This window comes from Eschrichtius robustus, chromosome 11, assembly GCF_028021215.1.
Source record: "Eschrichtius robustus isolate mEscRob2 chromosome 11, mEscRob2.pri, whole genome shotgun sequence".
NCBI lineage: Eukaryota > Metazoa > Chordata > Mammalia > Artiodactyla > Eschrichtiidae > Eschrichtius > Eschrichtius robustus.
Window position 1 is genome coordinate 35,717,331 of NC_090834.1, and position 20,573 is coordinate 35,737,903.

General features: G+C 36.5%; 1 protein-coding gene across 2 annotated transcripts in view; it reads left to right on the forward strand.

Annotated features, from left to right (window-relative positions):
- Positions 1 to 20,573, forward strand: part of PGR (progesterone receptor) — a 99,871-nt gene that overhangs the window by 19,445 nt on the left and 59,853 nt on the right. For both annotated transcript variants that reach the window (XM_068555141.1, XM_068555142.1), the window contains exon 3: positions 17,202 to 17,318. In XM_068555141.1, coding sequence (XP_068411242.1) covers positions 17,202 to 17,318 — 117 coding nt within the window. The remainder of the gene's footprint in view (positions 1 to 17,201; positions 17,319 to 20,573) is intronic.

The following is a 20,573-nucleotide window of genomic DNA, read 5'->3' on the forward strand; positions in this document are numbered from 1 at the left end:
CCACAGATTAAAGATAATACCAATTAATTAAGCACAGTGAACAAGAAAAATGGCGGGGCTGGAATTCCCCTAACTCTAGTAATAGTTCCTCAGATGTAGAGCTCTAGACAATGTAGTCAGGCCTGTCATGAAATTGAAAAAATTAGAATTTATCAAGACAACAATTTGAAATATGGATTTATATACATTATCATAAAAAATGAACCTTGCTCTAAGAATATGTTTTGCTAGAGATCTTGGCTAATAACTGTATGAAGCCATTATTGTAAACTAGGCATTAAAAATTTAGTATTCAGAACCTGAGGACAACCTGTACAATTTTTTAGCAATGTTTAAGTTCATGCAATACTCAGTTTAGTCATTCACAAATTGCATCTAACCTAATGAAAAATGTTTAGAAGCCTCCTTTGAGGGTTTCTATGGAAAAACCCACATACACAGGTTTTTGCTGTTCTTCCTACTATAGAATACATGACTGAAATAGTACATCTAAAACAAAACAAAAAATACATGTAAAATAACTGGGTGGCCAGCTAAAATGCATTCAGCAAATACTTTTGGAAAATATATAGAAAACATTGCTCAAGATGTTAAAAAAATAAATATTAGAAAAATTATAGTGTGGGAGGTTTATTAGACAAAAGAAAGAACACAGAGTTTCACATGTCTTGGTTGGTATTACAATGAGTTACTGCCAAAAGGTAATTACCAAAAAATGCAATTTAGTAAACTTTGCAGTTGTGTTACTCGAGGCTAATGAAATGATTGGATCTCAAGCAGTCCACTGTGCAGTCCAAATGCATCTAGGCTCAATTGTTATTTTTACACCATGCTTAAACCAATGGCTTAAAACTAGTGCCTTTACACCAATGGAAAAGATTCTGGATCTCATGGGCAGAGAGTCCAGGAAATCTGGTTGGTTAGTACCCATTTTGTTGGTCTACCTAGGGCGACTAGCACATATCAAGGTTGATGCGGTTGCCTGCCTTTTCTCTGCCCAGCCTCACTCTCCTCTTGATTTTTAAGAATCGGAGATGGCTGGAGGACAGGAGCTGTTTGAGAGTTAATCTGAGTTAACATTATCTCATTATCACTAGCTGCCTTATGATGGGATTTTACTGGTTGCTAGGTTTTATTTCAAGAATGAAATATACAGAAAAAGTGTTTTTGATGAGTCTGTAAAGCAAAGATGTAGTCTCAATAGTAACTGCCTTCTTTACTAAATGAATGTTTTATGGAAAGGCTGCATACACCACTGATAGGATTTTTGCTGTGATATTAAAAAAAAAAAGGTTCAAGTTAAGGTTATAGGTAGCATCATTTATGAAATTCATTTACTGCTTCCTTCATAGGTAAGATATATGTTGCAGTAAATAAGTGGGAATTTTAAGTGAACAAAGCTCTGAAAGATGTCATTACTGTGGCAGATTTTTAACACAAGGCCCTTAAGCTACAGTAGAATCATAACAATACTTTGCAACATAGTGAAGTGTGACAATGAAAATCTTTTACCACACCATGGTTTTCTCATTGCACAGTACTTTAAAGGAGTTGTCAGGTTTAAAGATAAGCTACATATTTTCCTTTATAGAAGTATATGTGTTCCAAATTGCTGACCTTTCCTATGATAACAAGTGTTTCAATTGTATGCTACTTAGCAGAAGGAACACTTGATCTGCCCCTTCAAGTTAAAGACAATGTTTTGGATAGAAAAACAGAAGTGATTCCCTTTTGCAAGAGAGCTTTGTGATGTAGAGAGCATTTTGAAAAACATGTGTCTGTAGATGATTCTGTTATTTGGTTTTGTTGTGAAGGCATCATGAGTACATTATAGATAAAAAGTGTTTCATAAGTACATACACTTGGAAGTAGAATTTTCTAACTTCCTAAAAAATATCTTCCAGGGTGTCAATGATTATTATATTTAGTAGTAATAGTGGCATTTATATAACACTAATTACATACCAGGAGCTTGGCTAAATGTATTACGTGAAGCGCAAGGTGGTTAACTCACTTGGACAGGCAAATAGTGAATAAATGGCAAAGCTGAGATTGGAACCCAGAGAACCTTCTCTCTTATCCATTACGTTTCTTCTTATCCATTATTTAGTGCCTCTTTGTCCTAATTATTTGTAACGAAAACTAATTTACATTAGGGAGGGTACAAATTTGCTAGCTGAATTTCAGGGGAAAAGAAACTTTGCATAATTGATAGGTAGAATTGAAAAATGAATATTTGACTAAATAACCTGTCCTGAAAACATGGTTTCTGGATGACTGTCTTCCACCTTCTCCTTCTTTTCAGCCTTCCAACACTCTCCCATCCTCACTTTCAGCTGATGACCTGGCTTCCTAACTTTATAAGAAAACTTCCGGAAACTGCTACCATCCCATGTACTCCTGGTGGCATCTAACCCATAATTGACTTTTCCTTCTGTTACTAGGGATCTGCACTCCTCCCCAAGGCCAGCCTTCTGCCCTTGTGCATTAGGTCCAGTCTTCTCCTGTTGACTCAAGGGCAGGCTCTAGCAATTTTTCTCCTCCCTGAATCATTTTTTCCCCTCCCTCATTGATCATTCTCATCAGCATGTAAACATGCTATTATTTCTCCCATCTTAAAATAAAATAAAACCAAAATACTTCTGTTAATTTTCTCATCCTTCAGCTACCAACCATTTCTCTACTCCTTTTGCAGCCAAACTCCTCCAAAAATTTTTTTTCTCCCATTCTCTCTTAAGCCTAATCCAGTCAGTCTTCTGTCTCTTACACTTACTTCACCAAGACTTCCCTTGTCAAGATTACCACATTGCAAAATCTGGTGGGCAATTCTTAGTCCCATCCTATTTGATCTATTGGTGGCATTTGACAGTTGATCGCTCCACCTTCCTGGAAATGCTTTCTTCACTTGGCTTTCAGGACACGACACTCTTGATTTTCCTCACTTGTTCCTGTTCAGTCTCCTCTTCTCCTTTAGCTTTTAACATTGGAGGGCCCAGTGCTCAGTATTTGGACCCCTTCCTTTCTGTTTTTATACTTACTTCCTCAGAGAGCTAATCTAGTCTCATGACTTTAGATAAATCATCCATATCCTGATCACACCCAAATTTTTATCTCTAGCCCAGACTTTTCTGCTGAACTCTAGACTCATATATCTGGCTGTCAACTTGATATCTTCACAGATGACTACTGAACATCTTGAACTATTCAGTCCAAAAGTTATCTCCTAATTTACTTTGGATTTTGTTTGGTAAACCAGTGTTCCTCCCATTTTGGTCTTCAAACCTTTCTGCCTGGGAACCAGTACCTGGAGTACTGGTTTAAAATGCAGATTTCTGAGCCTCAACCCAGATATGCTGAATCAAAATGTCTAGGAAAAGAACTCAGAAATCTGCATTTCAGTGACCTGCTCAGCTTTTTCTTATGCATAGTAAAGTACTGCTTTACTCAGAAGGGGAGCCAGAGTCTTTAATCTGGGAGGTAGCAAGATCAGCTTTGTTTTTGAGAAGGTAACTGTAGAAGCAATGGTGAAGATGGGCAAAAAGTTATGCCAGGAGGGCAGTTCTAAGACGATTTAAAATACTATTTGATCTAGATCAGGGGCCTTTACCTTTGCTGAGAAGCTACTTTTCATTCCCTGAAGCAGTGAAGTTAAAGTGTAGAGGGCAGATGGGCAGTTGCCCCTACCAAAAATATTCCCTTCTCCAGAAAGAATTCTAAAAAATGTGAGAGGAAAAGGAGGAAGTGTTACCAAGTCCAGGCTCGACCTGCTTACTGCACAACAGGCCAATAAATTGGGAGATGAGGTATTGAGGCAAGGAATAGCGACTTTATTTAGAAAGCCAGGTGTCTGAGAAGATGTCAGACTAGCCTCCTAGAGTACCATCTTATTGGGGTCACCATGCTAGTTTCTTTTATAGAACAGAGAGGGGGAGGAGGTGAGGAAGTAAAGTTAAAAAGGCCCCAAGTCTTGCAAAATATCTCCTGGTTTTGGCCAGCCTTGGGGAGGGCATGTGTTAATTTCTTATTTTCTGCAGCCATTCACAGGTGGGCAGGGTCAGGGTGTTTCCCTGTGAACTGAACAAAGGCACTTTAACATTCAGGCAGAGGGGCAGGGTTCCCCGAGGCAGGCCATTATGTATGCCTATAGCTATAGACAGAACAAAAGCAATGGAAAGCAAAGGTCAAAGTAAAAGTAACAGATCCAACATGGAGTCAGACTTTGTTCTTCCCTGTTATAGAAGGGTGGAGACTCTTTTTGTGTCTTTATTCTATACCGGAAACAATAGTAGAAACATGGTACTGTTTTCATTATTTCCTTTAATTCTCAGTTAGGAGTTGTTTGAGGAGTTACTGTTACCATCCCCACTCTGCTGATATGAGAATTGAGACAGGGAGGGAAGGTAACTTGCTAAGGTCACCCAGCCAGTTAGTGGTAGAGCTGGTTCTGCCAGACTCCAAAACCTAACCACACCATTCAGCACTATTTGAAGTAAGACACGGTTAAGAGATTTATCATAAAACTCTTAACAATCTGGTAGTAGTACAGTCATATATTTGGGGGCCTAGACCTAAATAACGAGTAGGAAAATGCTAATTAATTGTCCATATAATTCTAGTTTTTTACAAAGCCAATTTCAGGTGAGACTGGGGTGACTCAAGAGAATTATAAGAGAATCTTAAGTCACTTGATATGCCTAAATAGAAATTTGAACAAAATAATGAAGTTGAACAATGATAAATTCAGGATTACTATACTCAAGAGAAAAAATAAACTATAAAAATATGAGGGAAAGAAGCATTTACATGTGTGTAAAGAGTCATAATCTTGCATCAGAGTGGTACAGTGATTTAAACAAACTTGTTGACATAGAGTTTTGTGATTTTTTCATATTTTTTATCAATATATAGATGTCTTAAACACCTCCTTTCTCAGTAGTATGTGAAATTTTCTTAAGGTCAAATAATTGTGTGGCTTTTTAAAATTTTGTATGTAATCCCTTACCTCCCCTAAATGCCTACAGGTTATCTAAATAGATAATTAAAAGTACCAGGTGTAACTAATTGGATGCTGCATACAATTTAGTCTTTTACAACTTTAAAGATACATGGATAATTAGGAGAGAGTTCAGAACAGATCTGGAGGCATCATTTTGTTTATAAAGAGAGCAGTAGAACTAGCCTCAGGAAGAATGGATGAGAAGCTGATACATAGTCAGAAAGAATTTAAATGTAAAAGTGATGAAGAGAAGAAAGAAGAGGAAACAATTTTGAATGGTAGCATTGAGGCCTTTAAAAAATTAAATATTGGAATGTCACTTGGTAAGATTCTATAAACTATTTAGTTCCTTTTTCAGATTATATCCAGAATCTGATCTCTTTTTATCACCACCTCCACTGACCACTTGGTTTCAAGCCACAATTGTTCTCCTTTGGATTTATTTCAACAGCCTCTTAACTGGTCTCATTTCTACTCTTGTCCTCGTAGAGTCTATATTCAACCTAGAAGCCAAAGTGATACTGTTAAAATTTAAGCCAGATCATGTAAGTCCTCTACTCAAAACTCTGCAATGGCACTATATTTCTTTCAGAGAAAAACCAAAGTTCTTACAGTGGTCTCCAAGGCTCTACAGGATCTGAACCCCGTTGCACTCTGACCTTCCTCTCCACTACGATTCTCGCTGACTGGGGCAGCTCTAACCTTACTAATTTCTTCAGACAATCCAAGCCAACTCTCAGGATGTTGGCAATTGGCTCTTTCCATTCTAATTTTGTTTCTTGACACTCTGCACTCACCAACTCATTCTAACTTCCAGCTTCAGTGAATGTCCTGGAACAAACTTTGGTGACCTCCAGTCTCTCATTTAACAGTCACATTCCTCCACTAGAGCGTTTCAAGTTGTTTAACACCTCTATTAGTAATACATAGATTTAATTTTAGGAAAAAGCTTATTTAAAATTGATTTGCTAAAAGAAACAGAAGAAAAATTTGGGTAATAATCTGCTTTCAGTTATTAAGACAAAAGATGACAGTGTCTGCAAAACAAGAATGAATTTCATAGGAAAGAACTAGATGAGATGAAAATGTAGCTGGATGAGATAAGAAAATGCCACAGTAGGATCCAAAAATGTAATAGCAGATTTAAACTCTGTATTGGAATCCATAAAGAGCAGAAAATAAAATCAGTTATGTAGAGTTCATATTTAAAGAGTTATTTCACAATGAAGGAAAAACGGCAAATTGGTGAAAATTTCAACCTGTGATTTATTGTTTTGACTATGTAGTACTCTGTGTGCTATTTTATCTAATTTAGCTCATTTGATCCATATAACAGCCTTTTATAGTGTTTATTTCCATTTTATAGGTGGGAAAATTAAGATAATTTTCTCAAGGTGTAGCTAGTGATGGAACTAGAATTTGAGTGGAAGTCTATTTGACTATAAGGCATATGGTCTTATCACTGTGTTGTTCAATAACAGATATGATGAATAGAGAGCAGATATCCAACCTATAAATAATCAGTGTTTCTGAAAAATAAACTAAAAAACAAGTTAAACAAAATTATTAACTGATTATGAAAAGTAGGCTCCTGGGATCTTATCATCATCACCTAGAAAAATGCCAAGACATGGAAGATATTCAATAAGTATTTGTTTACTGAACTATCATAATTACTATCTATTAAGCATTTATTCTATGTTTGTCATAGTGGTACGTGTTAACACGTTATTTTATTCAACTCTCAAATAGCTTTTTAACTATTATATTATAGATGTGGAAAATGAAGCACCAAGAAGTTAAATGATTTATTCAAGGATTTATAGTTAATAGGTGATAGAACTTGGATGACAGAAGCAGATTAAATAGTTAAATAAAAATTTTATTCTGTACATCAAAATAGCTCACTCTGCCCCGAACAGATATAATGTAAAAAGCTCTACCTTTGCATATATTGAACAAGTTTTTCATTTTACATAGAAAAAATACCTGCTCCATGAGTTTAAACAAGAAAAAAAATAACTGGTTAACTACCAGGTAATAAAAATTGGGCTGACGTTAGACTTCCTGTTTGAAGCACTAAATTCTGGGATATTGCTATCAAGCTGAGTTGCTATTCTTGGGTGAAGACAACATACATTCTCACATATGTGAAATTGGATTCCTGGGATGCCCTCTGGTTCAGGATGAAGCTTAGCAACACTCTTGTTTAAGAGATGGGAGGTGCCTTTCTGTGGCCCTTGCTACATGCCAGGGTGATGTAACTCTCCAGAGCAGCCCTTGCAAGTGCCATGCTCATGTCTGGTGCCCAGTACAGGTGTCTCTGTTCTCAAAGAACATATTCTGTGCCCTCTTTGTTCCCAGCCTGAGCCTCTTATATCTACTCTATCTTTAGGTATTTCCATGTATCTTACTAGCCATTTCCCCTTGGGAAAATTAAATACCTGTGTCATGTCTATTTTATTTATAAGGATTACATGAAATAAACCAGTTAAGTTCCTAGTATACTTACCCATAGTGTGGGTCGATAAAATGTTGTCTCCTTCCTTCTCCCCCTCCCCCCACACCTTTTTTCTTCACTTTACTCAAGAACCCTTGATTCTTACATTAAGATACTTTAAAACTTACTGGTTCATGATTGTCCAGCTTTTTTCACACTCTGCCAGATTTTCATTCTTCCCCCCTCTCTTCACTCTGGTTTTATATGACCAGCCCCTGTTTGGCTAATAGGAAAAACTGGTCCAAACCTTTATCTCATTCTGTATGTGTCTTCAGAATACTTTGCTTCTAGAAAATTCAAAACAATACTGGTAAATGAATATCTGTACTCAACTATTTGAAAGTAAGTTGCAGACGTAGTATTTCACCTCGCAACATTTCAAAAATGTGTTCCTAAGGACAATAACAATATAACCACAATATTATTATCACACCGCAAAGTTTAACATTGGTATAATAATTTTATCTAATATATAGCTAGTATTCAAATTTTCCCAATTGTTCCCAAACTGTCCCATATAGATTGTTTTTTCATGCAGGATCCAATCAAGAACTATGTATTTCATTTGGCTAACAAGTCTCTAAGTCTTTAATCTAAAAGGACCTTCCACCTTTTTTTTTCTCTTTCAGGACTTTAACATTTTTAAGGAGTCCAGGCCAGCTGTTGTAGAAATTCTCACAGTCTGGATTTGTCTGATGTTTTTCCCACATGATTAGATTCAGATTAAATACTTTGAGAAGAATCATACATAGGCCAGTGGTTCTCAAACACTCTGGTCTCATAATCTTTTTACATGCTTAAAAATTATGGAGAACCCAAAGAGTTTTTGTTATGTGGATTATATCTATCAATATTTGTCATATTAGAACTAAAACTGATAATTTTAAAAACATTTTTTATTAACTCACTTAAAAAATAGCAAACCCATGAGATGTTAATTTTCCAAACCAAAAAAATTTAATGACAACAGTGACATTATTTTACATTTTTAAAAGTCATTTTAATGTCTGCCTTAATAGAATGCAGCTGTGTCTCATACCTTCGTCTACATTTAATCTGTTGCAATATGTTGTTTTGGTTGAAGCATATAAAGAAAACATGGCATCACACAGATATGTAATGGGAAAATGGAGGAGTTTTTTAACTGTCTTTTCATACTTCTCAGGTGGTGGTCATTTCCTTAGAGATTGCGAAAGGGTTATATTCTACTTCTATTATTCCTTCTAATTTTATGAGCTATAAAATCATTTTATTCTTTCTCTCTTCCAAAAGGCAATTTGGTAATCTTAAAATTTATACTGGAAGACCTATTAGTTGCTTAATTATTTCTTTTTAATTATCAATTTTCAAAGTAATGAGTTTATGCCCTAGCAACCTCCAGTAGTTTCCAGTGAGTTCATTTTGTACTCATGGCTTTTTATATAGTCAATGTGCTTTAATCACTCTAAACTATATATAGTCAGTGTGTTTTAATCACTTAAACTAAATTCTTTTTGATGTAGAAATTGTCTTATCTTTGGTCAATGTGGCTTTGACACATTTCATTAACTCTCAATAACATGAAACTCTGTCACAACAAAGTATCCCAGTCCTGTATCAGCCACTTCTCCAAGGAGCCCTGGTTGCTTTCAGATGAAAATGATATTAGACTTGACGATCAGTCTGGATCCTAGTGTTTATTGCTGCCATGGTTGTTTTTGCTTCTGGGCATTTTCAATGGACAGACCTAGAAAATACATCTTTTTGAAAAAGCGGGGCAATCATGAGTTAACACCAAGATATCTCAAGCTTGGCACTGTTAGTATTTTGGGCCAGTTAATTCTTTATTGTGGGGATTGTCCTGTGCATTGTAGGATGTTTAACAACATCCCTGGCCTCTCCTCAGTAGCACCTAACCCCTCAGTTGTGTAAAACAAAAGTGTCCCCAGGCACTGTGAAATGTCCCAGAGTGGAGGTGGGGGATGGAGGTAAAATTGCCTCTGGTTGAGAACCACTGGTTTACACTTATATTACTAGCAACATTAAAATAGTTCCCTGATTGTTTTATACACACACACACACATACAATTTTTTTCAAAATACCAATATTAGCATGACCTTTATTCTTCCATCCTCTGCATGAAATCTTAGTCCAATCATATAGTTTTTAATCAGAAGAACAATCTTATTTCAGGATCAAAATGTGCAGGCCAGGAATAGAGTAAAAATTACAAACTCTCATCTAATTTAGGATTTCTCCTTTGCCCCAGCTCAGCACTGCTTGGGGCCTGGGGCCTGAAGCCTGCAGGGAAGAAAGAACAAGATCACTTCCTTCTCACCCTGCTCACACGAATTAAGACCAATTAGCAGCTGATTTTGACCTTTTCAGGGCTAAGGCATGGGAAGAGGGGTTGAAGGGAAAGGCACTGTTGTACACGGCGGGTACATACATGACTGTCACTGGAGTTCTCTGTGTTGGGTGGATGATTGTAGTTGACTCTTTCTCCGGCAAGATACTTTGGTAGGATTCTTGGGGATATTTCACTGGGAAGCCCCAACTGTAATCCTGCAATGCAGGTGATGCCTCTCTTCTTTTCTGGACTCCTTAGCCTCTGTACTTCCAGTGGTCAGCCTTATGCAGACTCCCTCTGTTGGACCACAATGCCTTCTAGGCTGTCCTCATAGGTGGAACCATTTTAAAAAAGAAAGAAGGAAATTTTTTATTGACATAAATACCTTCAGAAGAGTGCTCAAATTAAAGATGTAGATCTTAACGAATTTTCACTAAGCAAACCATGGAAACCTTGTTACCATCACCCAGGTCAAAAAAATTTTCTAAATCATTAGCTTTCCAAAAGTCCCCTTGCACCCCTTCTAATCACTCCCAAAAAGTAACTACCATCCTGGCTTCTAACATCATAGATAGTTTTAACTGTTTTGGAACTTTATATTAATGGAGTCATACATTTTCCTGTGTCTAGTTCTTTCACGTAACATTATACTCATGGAGTCCATTCACATTTTTGCATGGGCTAGACATTCATTCTCATTACTGTATGATGCACTGAATGAATAAAATAGAGTTTGTTTATACATTGTGCTGTAGATGATCATTTGGGTTGTTTTCAATTTAGGGCTATTTATGAACACTGTTTCTATAAATATTCTTGTACAATTTTTTTTTCATATGTGCATACCTATCCTTACAAGATAAGTTTTGTATGTGCCTCTCTGAGGATCCTGGTAATTTCACTGGTCCTGGACCAGTATTTGTTCCGTGGCGCAGGTTTATACACCGTGTGGTAGTGAAAATCGTCTCCCGTAAAGACCAAGATATTTGTTTGTTTGTTTGTTTGTTTGTTGTTTTTAGTCGTGGATAATAACTCCTCTCCCAACTCAAAGCTTTGGACAGATTCCTGGCTTCGATGAAATATTCTTTAAAAAATATTTAAAAAATATTCTTGGTAGTGTTTTTGAGCACGATTTTCATGAATAAGGCAGCCTTTTGAGAATCTCCATTTTGTGCAAACTTCAGTTCCTGCCCCTTTCTCCCATTAAGCCTGATGTCACATATCCCAAACCCTCGTGGGCTTCAAACCCCAGCTCTTGGCTCCTAGGTCCTAGATCTGCATCTGAAATGTTTTTGCATTACTGCAAAGTTCACTCAAGTTTACCCCTCTGGCTTTCATATCTTTCTTTTTTCTGACTTATGAAATTCCCTTTCTTCCTTCCTTCCTTCCTCCCTCCCTCCCTCCCTTCCTTCCTTTCTTCCTTCCTTTGCTCTTCCTTGACTGCAATTTGACAACATGCTTCTACCATAGTTTATCCACTATTTGTGTATTTGTGGTGGAAAGAGTGTTCCCGTTTGCACTAGCTTATATTACCTCAAGCCCAAATTTTGGTGGGTTATATCATACTTTTTCTTCTTTGCTCCTTTATCTGTTGAACATATACTCATTTCTCCTGTCATTTTGCTACATATTTCCCTCTCCTTTTCATAAAAAGCCATGAAACATTGTGACTTTTCTCAAACTAAATTGAAATGTGTTCACTTGTGCTCAGAGAGGCAACACAAATACTATAGATTTCTTATTTTAAAGGTAAATCTCTTTCTAGCTTATAATAAAGAGATTCATTTCAATTAAAATGGAATTTTATTTGTCCTGTATCTAAAATTTTTGTACATCACTAGACAAATAAAATGATCATATTTTAATAGTGCTAATCACATTTTAATAGTGCTTTTATTTTCACAGAATATGATTTTTTAAATAATAGTAACACTTGGAGTTATATTAAAATGTTAAATATAGAGACCAATTAGAAACAGTATATAGATATAACCATTCAATAATCCCTATTTTACATTGTTAAACATACGTTTTTCAGAGATAGTTTAAAATATTTATGTTTTTGCGAAGATAGATATTAAAAATAAGCTTGTTAAAGGCTCTACATGTAACTTATGGTTTACTGGTATAAAAAGGCAAGGAATTTACTGAAATAAAAGGCATTCTGTAATAAAAATAAAAGTTGAAAGGTGGTAAGTAAAAATCTGGAGCAAGTAATTTTTATGACAATAAGTGAAATATTATTATAGACCTTATATTGTTGATTATAAATATATTTATGACTGTTGGCGAAATAATGCATATAATTAGGTTTACATGTAGTTGACAAACATTTATGAAACTCTTACTAGACACAGGGATCTAAAGACCTAGTTTCTACTCTCACAGAGTGTAGGGGAAACAGGCACACAGCATTTATAAGAGGAAGATATGGAATGTGCAGTTGCACAACAGAAGAAAATCCACACCTTTCTAGGATCAGTCAGTTAAGACCAGAATTGAAAGATGAGTAAGAGTTTGCCAAGCAGATAAATTTGGAAAAGGGAGGAGAGTCATAGAGACATTAGAGAGTTTGGGGAAATACAATGATATTGTACAATGTAGTACAACTGGAGCATAAAGAAAATAAGAGAGTAAGGAATTAAAAAGAAAAGACATAATAGTTAGTACTCACCTTTCACTTTTCCCACCATAAAGGAGGTAAGAGGTTTTCCAAGGAGCAAGAAAAAATAGTGCTCTATTACAGACTTCAGGTAATAGTTCTCTGGTTTTCAACAGGGGCAAATGCTGTATATATTAAGAGGGAGCTGTAGATAGTATCTCTTATTTGGGTAAACTCTCCTATTGTTGATCATTATGCCCCTCTTTCTGTTTGTGGTGACCCATAGCTTATAAATACTCCTGAACGTCTTGTAACTCCTGAGGGTGATGGTGTGGGTAGACAGCAAGGACATTAGAAAGCAGAATGCATAGAGTGGTTTAATGGAGTGACTTTTTATAGACTCATTGTATAGCGACAATGTTATGTTGGACTCTGGAGCAGCAGCAATATGCAATTTGAACCATCAATCCGTGACTTACGAGAAATCAGCAAGTGGATCTGGACGTGGATGTGGTTTTCGAAGCCAGGATATAAATTTGGGACTACTGTCTGAAGAAAAGCGATAGCAACAGACATTATGTTGGATTTGCACCCACCAGAGTTTAGTATTTTGCAGACTTCCCAGATAATGTTGTAACAGAGCCAGTGCTTTTAGGTGTGAACTTTCTTCATCTGCATATACAGCCAGGTACTTGGTGGACTGACGCATGTGATGGAGTGGTCCTTTCTACATCCCTTGCCTTCTTGGTGGCTCTGAGTCCAGGCCAAGTGTTGTGCTAGGAGGCAGGCCTGGGCCCCATGCCAGCTTATTTTAGTCATCTCTAGTTGGGATTGGCTGGCTGCAACATTTCTTATGCCAAAAGATCTCTTAGAGAAGATTAACCTCTAACTATACCCCCTATATTTGCTTGCATGATGCTGTAGCTGCTTTGCAGTTTTGACAGCCCAAAATTAGTGTTAAACATAACCATAGCTTAGAGTGGACTGAGCTTCCAGATTTCGTTGTTATTCCATTCTTTATATGAATCTATGTTGATATGAGTCATGCCAATTCCTCAAGGTAGTGACTTCATGCCGGTAGCTTTAATTACCAGAGATATTCCTTCCCATCAAACATCAAATCTTGAAATGCTTATCGTTTTTGCCCCCAAGAGTTATAAGGATCGCATTCTATTTGGTAACTATAATTTCTTTATTTATACTTAAATATATATTTCAATTTATTTAGAACTTGTTATCAATCCTTTCACACCAGACTTCTTCTCTCATGCATTCTCTGTTGTAACTCATCTATTGTTGGCTAGGTTACATCTTTAGGAATCTCTTTAGGAACAGTAGTATATCAGGGCCTTCTTTCCTGATTTTACGCATATTTGAGAATGTCTTTCAATTGCCTTTAAAAGCGAATAACTTGGCTAGGTACAAAATTCTTGGGTCATATCTAGAACAGATCTACCTGTATTTGGCATTTAAGGATGTGATAATAATCATAATTGTAGTAGACATTAAGTACTTGCTATATACCAGACTATTCTAAGCTCTTACATGAGCTCATTCAGTCCTTAAATGTGGCCCAAGTTACTAACATTATCTTCCTTTCACTTGCCATAGGTCACCCAGCTAATAAGTAGTGAGGTTGAATTTCGAACTTAAGCAGTATTGCTCCAAAGTTCATACCCTTAACTTCCTATACAACCTCTTGGGTTAATTAAGCTAAAATGTCTAGTTGTGTGACCTTAAGCATGTTACTTAACTTATCTGTGCCTCAGTTAATTTTATAAAATGGGAGTAATAATACCTCCCAAGGTTGCTGTGATGATTAAATGAGTTAATATATGCAAATAGCTTGTAACAGTGCCTAGCACATAGTAAGTGCTTAGTAATTGTCTGTTGTTGTTGTTATTATTATCTTACAGATTGTAGGTTTCATATATGAGCTTTGAACAAATAATCTGACTTCAGTAACTGCTCTTCAGCACTGCAGTATCAGCAGTTAAGATGGAATTTCAATTAAGTGGGGAAAAGGGATTATTCAAAAAACAGTGTTGGGACATACTCAATAAACACTCAATAAATATTTGTTGAATTAATGAGGATTTTGTAAAAGTGTATATATATTTACTTAACAAATGTTAACAAATAGATGTTAAATACCTTCTAGGTCTGTATAGACAGACTGGAAGAAAACACAAAAATGAAAATAGTTGCATGATAATGGGATTGTAGATGATTTTCTGTTTTGAATTTCCTTAATTTGTTACAAAATTTCTCTGATGATACAATTTATGAAATGAACGATTTGCCCAGATAATCACTGAATTCTTTTTCATATATTTTAAGTTTGAGGTACCTACAGAGAGGTAGTTGGAAGGTCAGAGCTCAGGATGAGATTTTGGAGCCATGCAGAGATGATGAGACTCCCCACCTAGTGTGTACAGTGGAATACAACGTATAAGGAATAGGCAAAGGAAGAGGGATCGCCAGTGGGAACTTAAACTGAACTGTTGGAAAGAAGATGAAAAGTCAGAAGAGACATGCTTCAAATAAAATGGGGGACAGGTGTGGAGAGAAATCACCCACGGCAAATTGTACAGAAAGTCAAGGAAGAATTCACTGTATTTAGGAATGAAGAAAGCTTTGACAACGTTACTCCACTTTATAAGAACAGTGAACGTATAAGCCAAATTACAGTATGCTGAGGAGTAAAGGAAATTGAATGAAGACTGCAAATATAGATGACTTTTTCAGCAACTTAGATGACAAAGAAAGGGATGAAGTCAAGGAGACTTTAGAGTGAGACAGTTTTTTTTTTCCTTGATGCTGGAATTTTTGAAATGGAAAAACTTGAGGAGAAAGGAGGACATCATTGGAGGGGGAGAGAATAAAGATTTTAGGAGAGAAAGGGGGAAGTGGATGATGAAGATTTGAAAGCAGGTGGGAAGGAATGGTTTCAGGAACAGACTGAGTGCCCTCTAATGGGGACTCTTTCTCTGAAACACTGAAAGGGTTGCTGTTGTAAATCATTTAAGAAACAGAAATGAGAAAACTCAGCAGCATTGCAGCTGCTTATGGTTCAGGATTTTTTTTCTGGATATTCACGACAGAGGAGCAGAGAGTAGAACAGCCTCCCTTCAAACAACAATTACATCTCTGACACTGTTTGTTTAAGTTTGTTCTCTGAATAGCACGGAAAATCTTGCTTTCTATTGTCTGTTCTCTCTTCTTGTGAGAAATCAGTGTAGAGTCTAGATAAATGATGATAGATCAATAGGTAAATAGATAGATAAACTTACACACACTTTTACTTCCACACTCACTCCTGCAGCCTGCAAATATAACTTGTGGAAAAAAATTAAACCATAGTTAGATCAGAAAGTAGCATGCAGTACATTCTGCTCATCTAGTGGGCATGGATGTGAAGCTTCATAACTGCCCTTTATTAGGAGGAAAGCTCAATGCCCAGGACTCCTAAACGAGAGAATGAACACTAGTATGTGAGAGTACGTGAATATAAGTTTGTGGAGGAATACATTTTTAAGAAAAGTCTGTCTGTTCTTATCCAAAAATGCCCCAGGTCAAGAACCACTTTGTTATTAGCTATCCCATAGACATGGCCTTTTTGCCATTCGCCATTGGAGCATAACCTTTTCCCTGCTCAGTTAAGCACACATTTAAGGTACCTCTGTGTTCCTGTACTACAAACTTTGGCCAAAAGAGTGGATCTGATTTTAATGTCGACTAATATAAAATACTATAGGAAAATTCCATAATTTTTAAAATTATTTTTTATTTTTAAGTATGCTGGTGATGTTAAAAGTCTCACAGTCTGTTTCATAGGAATTTATTGGAAAATAAGAAGTGCCAAAGCAGTAAATTTTCTAGTTAATAAATATTTACATGTTTAAGCTGAAAAATTTTTTTCATTTTTGTTTAAGTAAGTTAGATTGCTCCATGCCTTATTAAATATAACATATTTTTGGTTTAAATAATCATCATCGTTGAATATTAAATTCTTATTCCAGACTTTTTGAAGGGTATAAGTGGTTTCCCCTACACAAAATGACCCCAGGATCACGTTTTACCCTTATTTTTTTGGAATTCTTCTCTCCTCTTCTTAATTGAATTCTTCTCATTGTTTTAAATTTTTCTCCCTTTGTCATTGTTTCTATTATCCTGTTTTCTAATTTGTTGCCAAAATAAACCAGACAATAAAGTCAGTACAGTTAATGACATTTTGTTTTACATGCTCTTCAAATTCATGAGATCCTTTAAGAGTGAGCTAGCTCCAGGATTTTAAGAATTAAACACATATGTTTTATAAAAAGCCTATTACAGAGACTTCTTTAATTGTCTGTATCTGTTTTCTTGAAGGTTTATATGTCAAAAAGAAAAGATTTTACTAGAACTTGCCTATCTTAACACACCAATGCTTATCAGCCACATATAGCTAATCTTTAAATAACAATGATCTAAGAGCATTCTGATGCTGATGCCATTAGTAAGATGCACAGAATTTTTTTACAAAATATTTTTAAAGGAGTCCTAGAATTGGTTTCTAAGCTGTATTTCCCCTCATTTAGGCTCCTGAAGCCATGGGTAAAGTATTGAGCAAGTTTGGAGCATTACCAGTATTCAGCTATGCAAGCAAGAGGCTGGCTGAGACAGTCATGCACTTGCTAATGTGCACCTCTCCTCTTTTTCAGTTGTCACTGCATAAACTTTCCAGTGGTCTTTAGATATTATAAAAATAATTTTTACTTTTTTGTTTTTTAGGGCAGCATAACTACTTATGTGCTGGAAGAAACGACTGCATTGTTGATAAAATCCGCAGAAAAAACTGCCCAGCATGTCGCCTTAGAAAGTGCTGTCAGGCTGGCATGGTTCTTGGAGGTAATGATGATGTTTTCATCAATAACATACTGTCTGATATTTACATTATAAGATGGTGGGTCAGAAAATCCTAGTTTTCTTATTTCTGTCTTGATTATTGGTGTCTGGATGAGGCAATCAATACCATCTCATTAATGCTGTGGATTTCCAGCATGTTGAAGTTTGTTATAGAGAAGTAGTAAACCGCCATTTGTCTATATTGCCTATAAGAAGATGTTATGGGATGTTCACCAACCTCTCATTAAGTGACATGGTTGGAGTTTAGGCTCTGCTACTCACTGCCTTTGCGGTCTTGAGTAAGTCACCAACCCTTTCTGAGCATCAGTCTCTTTGTCTATAGAATGAGAACAATGAAGTCCCTTCCAGCTCAAAAACTGACTCCATGAATTGGTTAAGTACATTAATCTCCATCCCTTCCTCTCTCTATCAACCCCTCCCTTTCTATTTCCCTCCCCCATTTTCTTTAAGTAACTAGATATTGCACACTCACACTTACCGGGTACTATTTTAAGTTCTGGCAGTGTTAGCAGCAAACAAAATGGACCAAATCCCTGTCTTCATGGAGCTTACACTCTGGGGGGAGGAGCAATAAATATATATGTCAAATGATGATAAGTGCTGTGAAATGTATTAAGCAGGGTCAGTTAATGGGGAGTATCAGGGGGGAGAATCACTCCTGAGCCCTTTACTCTGATTAATATTTTCATTTTATTTAGTCATTTCCTAAAGCAATAATGCCTCTGAAATCCTGAGTTGGATGTTGTAGTTATAATTTTCCTAACACAGGTTTTAAAAATTCATAACTATTTAAATATATATTCAGTATACCACCTAACACAGATCATGTACCGTAAATGGTATGTGTTACCTTCTGAGAAGGAGTGTATGAGACCAATATGTTTTGAATGCCCACTGTGTTAAGCACCCTGCTTAGTTCTGTCTTTGCTGCCTGTGAACACGATACAGTCTAATCAGTAATAAAATAATTATCAAACAGAACAGTAGGTGATTTAAGAGAAGTTCCAAACATGACTATGCAAGTAGAGCAAAAGAATGAATTAATTCTATCTGAGGGAGTTGGCAAAAGCTTCAGAGAGGAGGCTTTCAAAGAGTGAATAGAAACTTTATAAGTGGAAAAGGAGAAAGGTATTTACAATGAAAAACGATGCATTCCAGTGATGATTTTTCTGGAAGTCACCTGTTTACTGGGAACAGCAAGAAATGAAGCTTGAAAGCTATCTTGGGCCAGCTGGGATCTGGAGTTTGAACTCTATTCTGTATGCAGTGGAACCAGTGATCTTTCTAATAAACCGTCTGTGGACCATCCATGGGATAAAGCCCAGATTTCTAAATGCAGCACATGGGCCCTTTCATCACCTAGCAACTGCTCTCTCTTTTTCTAAGCCCTACTCCCACCAATCCTTGGGGAACCCGACACTCCAGTCACCAACTTTCACCGGTCTTTGCACACATTTGACTTTTTCCTGCACCATTCTCCTTTCACTCCTTGTGAACTGTTACATATCCTTCATATTAAGTTCAAGTGTCACAATTTTTGAAATCTTCCCATCACCCCAGTCAGTGCAGGGGCAGGGGTTTTGTGGGGACACAGTTCAAAGTAGGGCTTTTCATATCTGGGGAGGCTGAAAGCCCTTGAGCCGGCCTGGATTGGACCTTGCCCTGATTGTACTTACTTCAGCATTCCTACCCTTGCAATGTAAGGTTGACCAAAGTGGAAGTCATGAGACCCAGCCACCCTACCCCAGCCCACATGAGGCACCAAGAATTCACTGTCTTCCCATAGCTTCTTGTATACCCTTGTTATAGTACTCACCTCATTGCTTTATAACTGTTTACTGGTATCCCATTCAAGGATTTTCTCCTAATCCAAGATTGAGTTGTTTGCAAGCAGGAATTTCATTTTGGTGTTTTACCACCAAAGTACTTTTACTGTACTGTTTAAGAAGTGCTCACTAAAGATTTGTGGCTTTTATTTTGAAGTCATTTGAAGTACAGGTATCTATACATTCTTGAACATGAAGTCCAACTGTAGTCATTTCCAGGACACAAGAAAGAGTGTTTGGAAGAGGCAAAGGGGATATGGTCTAATGTAGTGTTTTTCACTTTGAGGAAGGGTGCTAGCCCTTGAAGCAGTCTTCCATTCTGTGATTGCATTTATTTTAATGGTCTTACTATTATAATGGAAAAGTGATTTAAGATGGACCAAAGTAAAAATGATGAGACACCCAGCCACTGAGAAACTTGGGTTTGTTCAGAAGAGAAACTTGGGTTCTAGCCATCAACAAGACAGATGCTCAGTAAGAAATAGAGTAACAAGGAGAAGAGAACTTCAGAGAAGACTCAGAACTGGGATGAAAGGGGAGGATGTCCATTCCAGGGACATAGTCCAAAGTGGCATCAGAGCAGGGTCAGCAGCAAGACCACAGAGCTGTTGTAATTGACTTCAGCCCCAGCCTCAGAGATTAGAAAGAGAAATAGGCAGAAATATGAGCATATTGTCCTTAATTTTCTTGTGTTCCCATCACGTTCGCAAGGTTCTCTTACTATCCTGTGTCTCAGTTCTCCTGAAATCTTATGGATTTTTCTCCCCTTGCATAATTTATTTCAATCAGTAAGCTACCTTTTATTGCTGGTGACCATAAAAGTTATCATTCAAATCAGGATACAGCTGAGAATAAAATGGAGCATAGGAATAATTAAACTGGCATAACAGATGTAAACTGACACTGTCCCAGGCTATCTGGACCACAGGGCAAGTCCCCCATTTTTCCAATTAGAAGATGCAGATGTGTCCTGACCAAAATGAATACGTAAACTTCTGGGAATGTAGCTGAAATAATCAAGTGTTTACTTATATAATATTTCATTTATTATTCTAGTTAAATACAAATATTTAAATTACATACAAAAATCTATTGATTTAGAGGTATTGCTTTTCTACTCTCACATTTTATAAACAACTTTATTCCAACTAATTTCACAAACCTTTGGCAGCAGGACCTTTGCTCCAGTAGAGCCATTTTTTAAGTCAGCTAATCATTTTCCAGAGTTCATCAGCATTTTATCTAAAATGTTTGATATGTAGCACTTCTTGAATTCATATACAGTAAAAATAATATAATTGGAAATCTATCCTAAGACAAAAATACCTATTCATATAACAGTTTTAATGATTGTCCTGTAAGAGATTTTTTTTAGTGACTCCCCATAAAATAAACACTTGCTGTATTATTT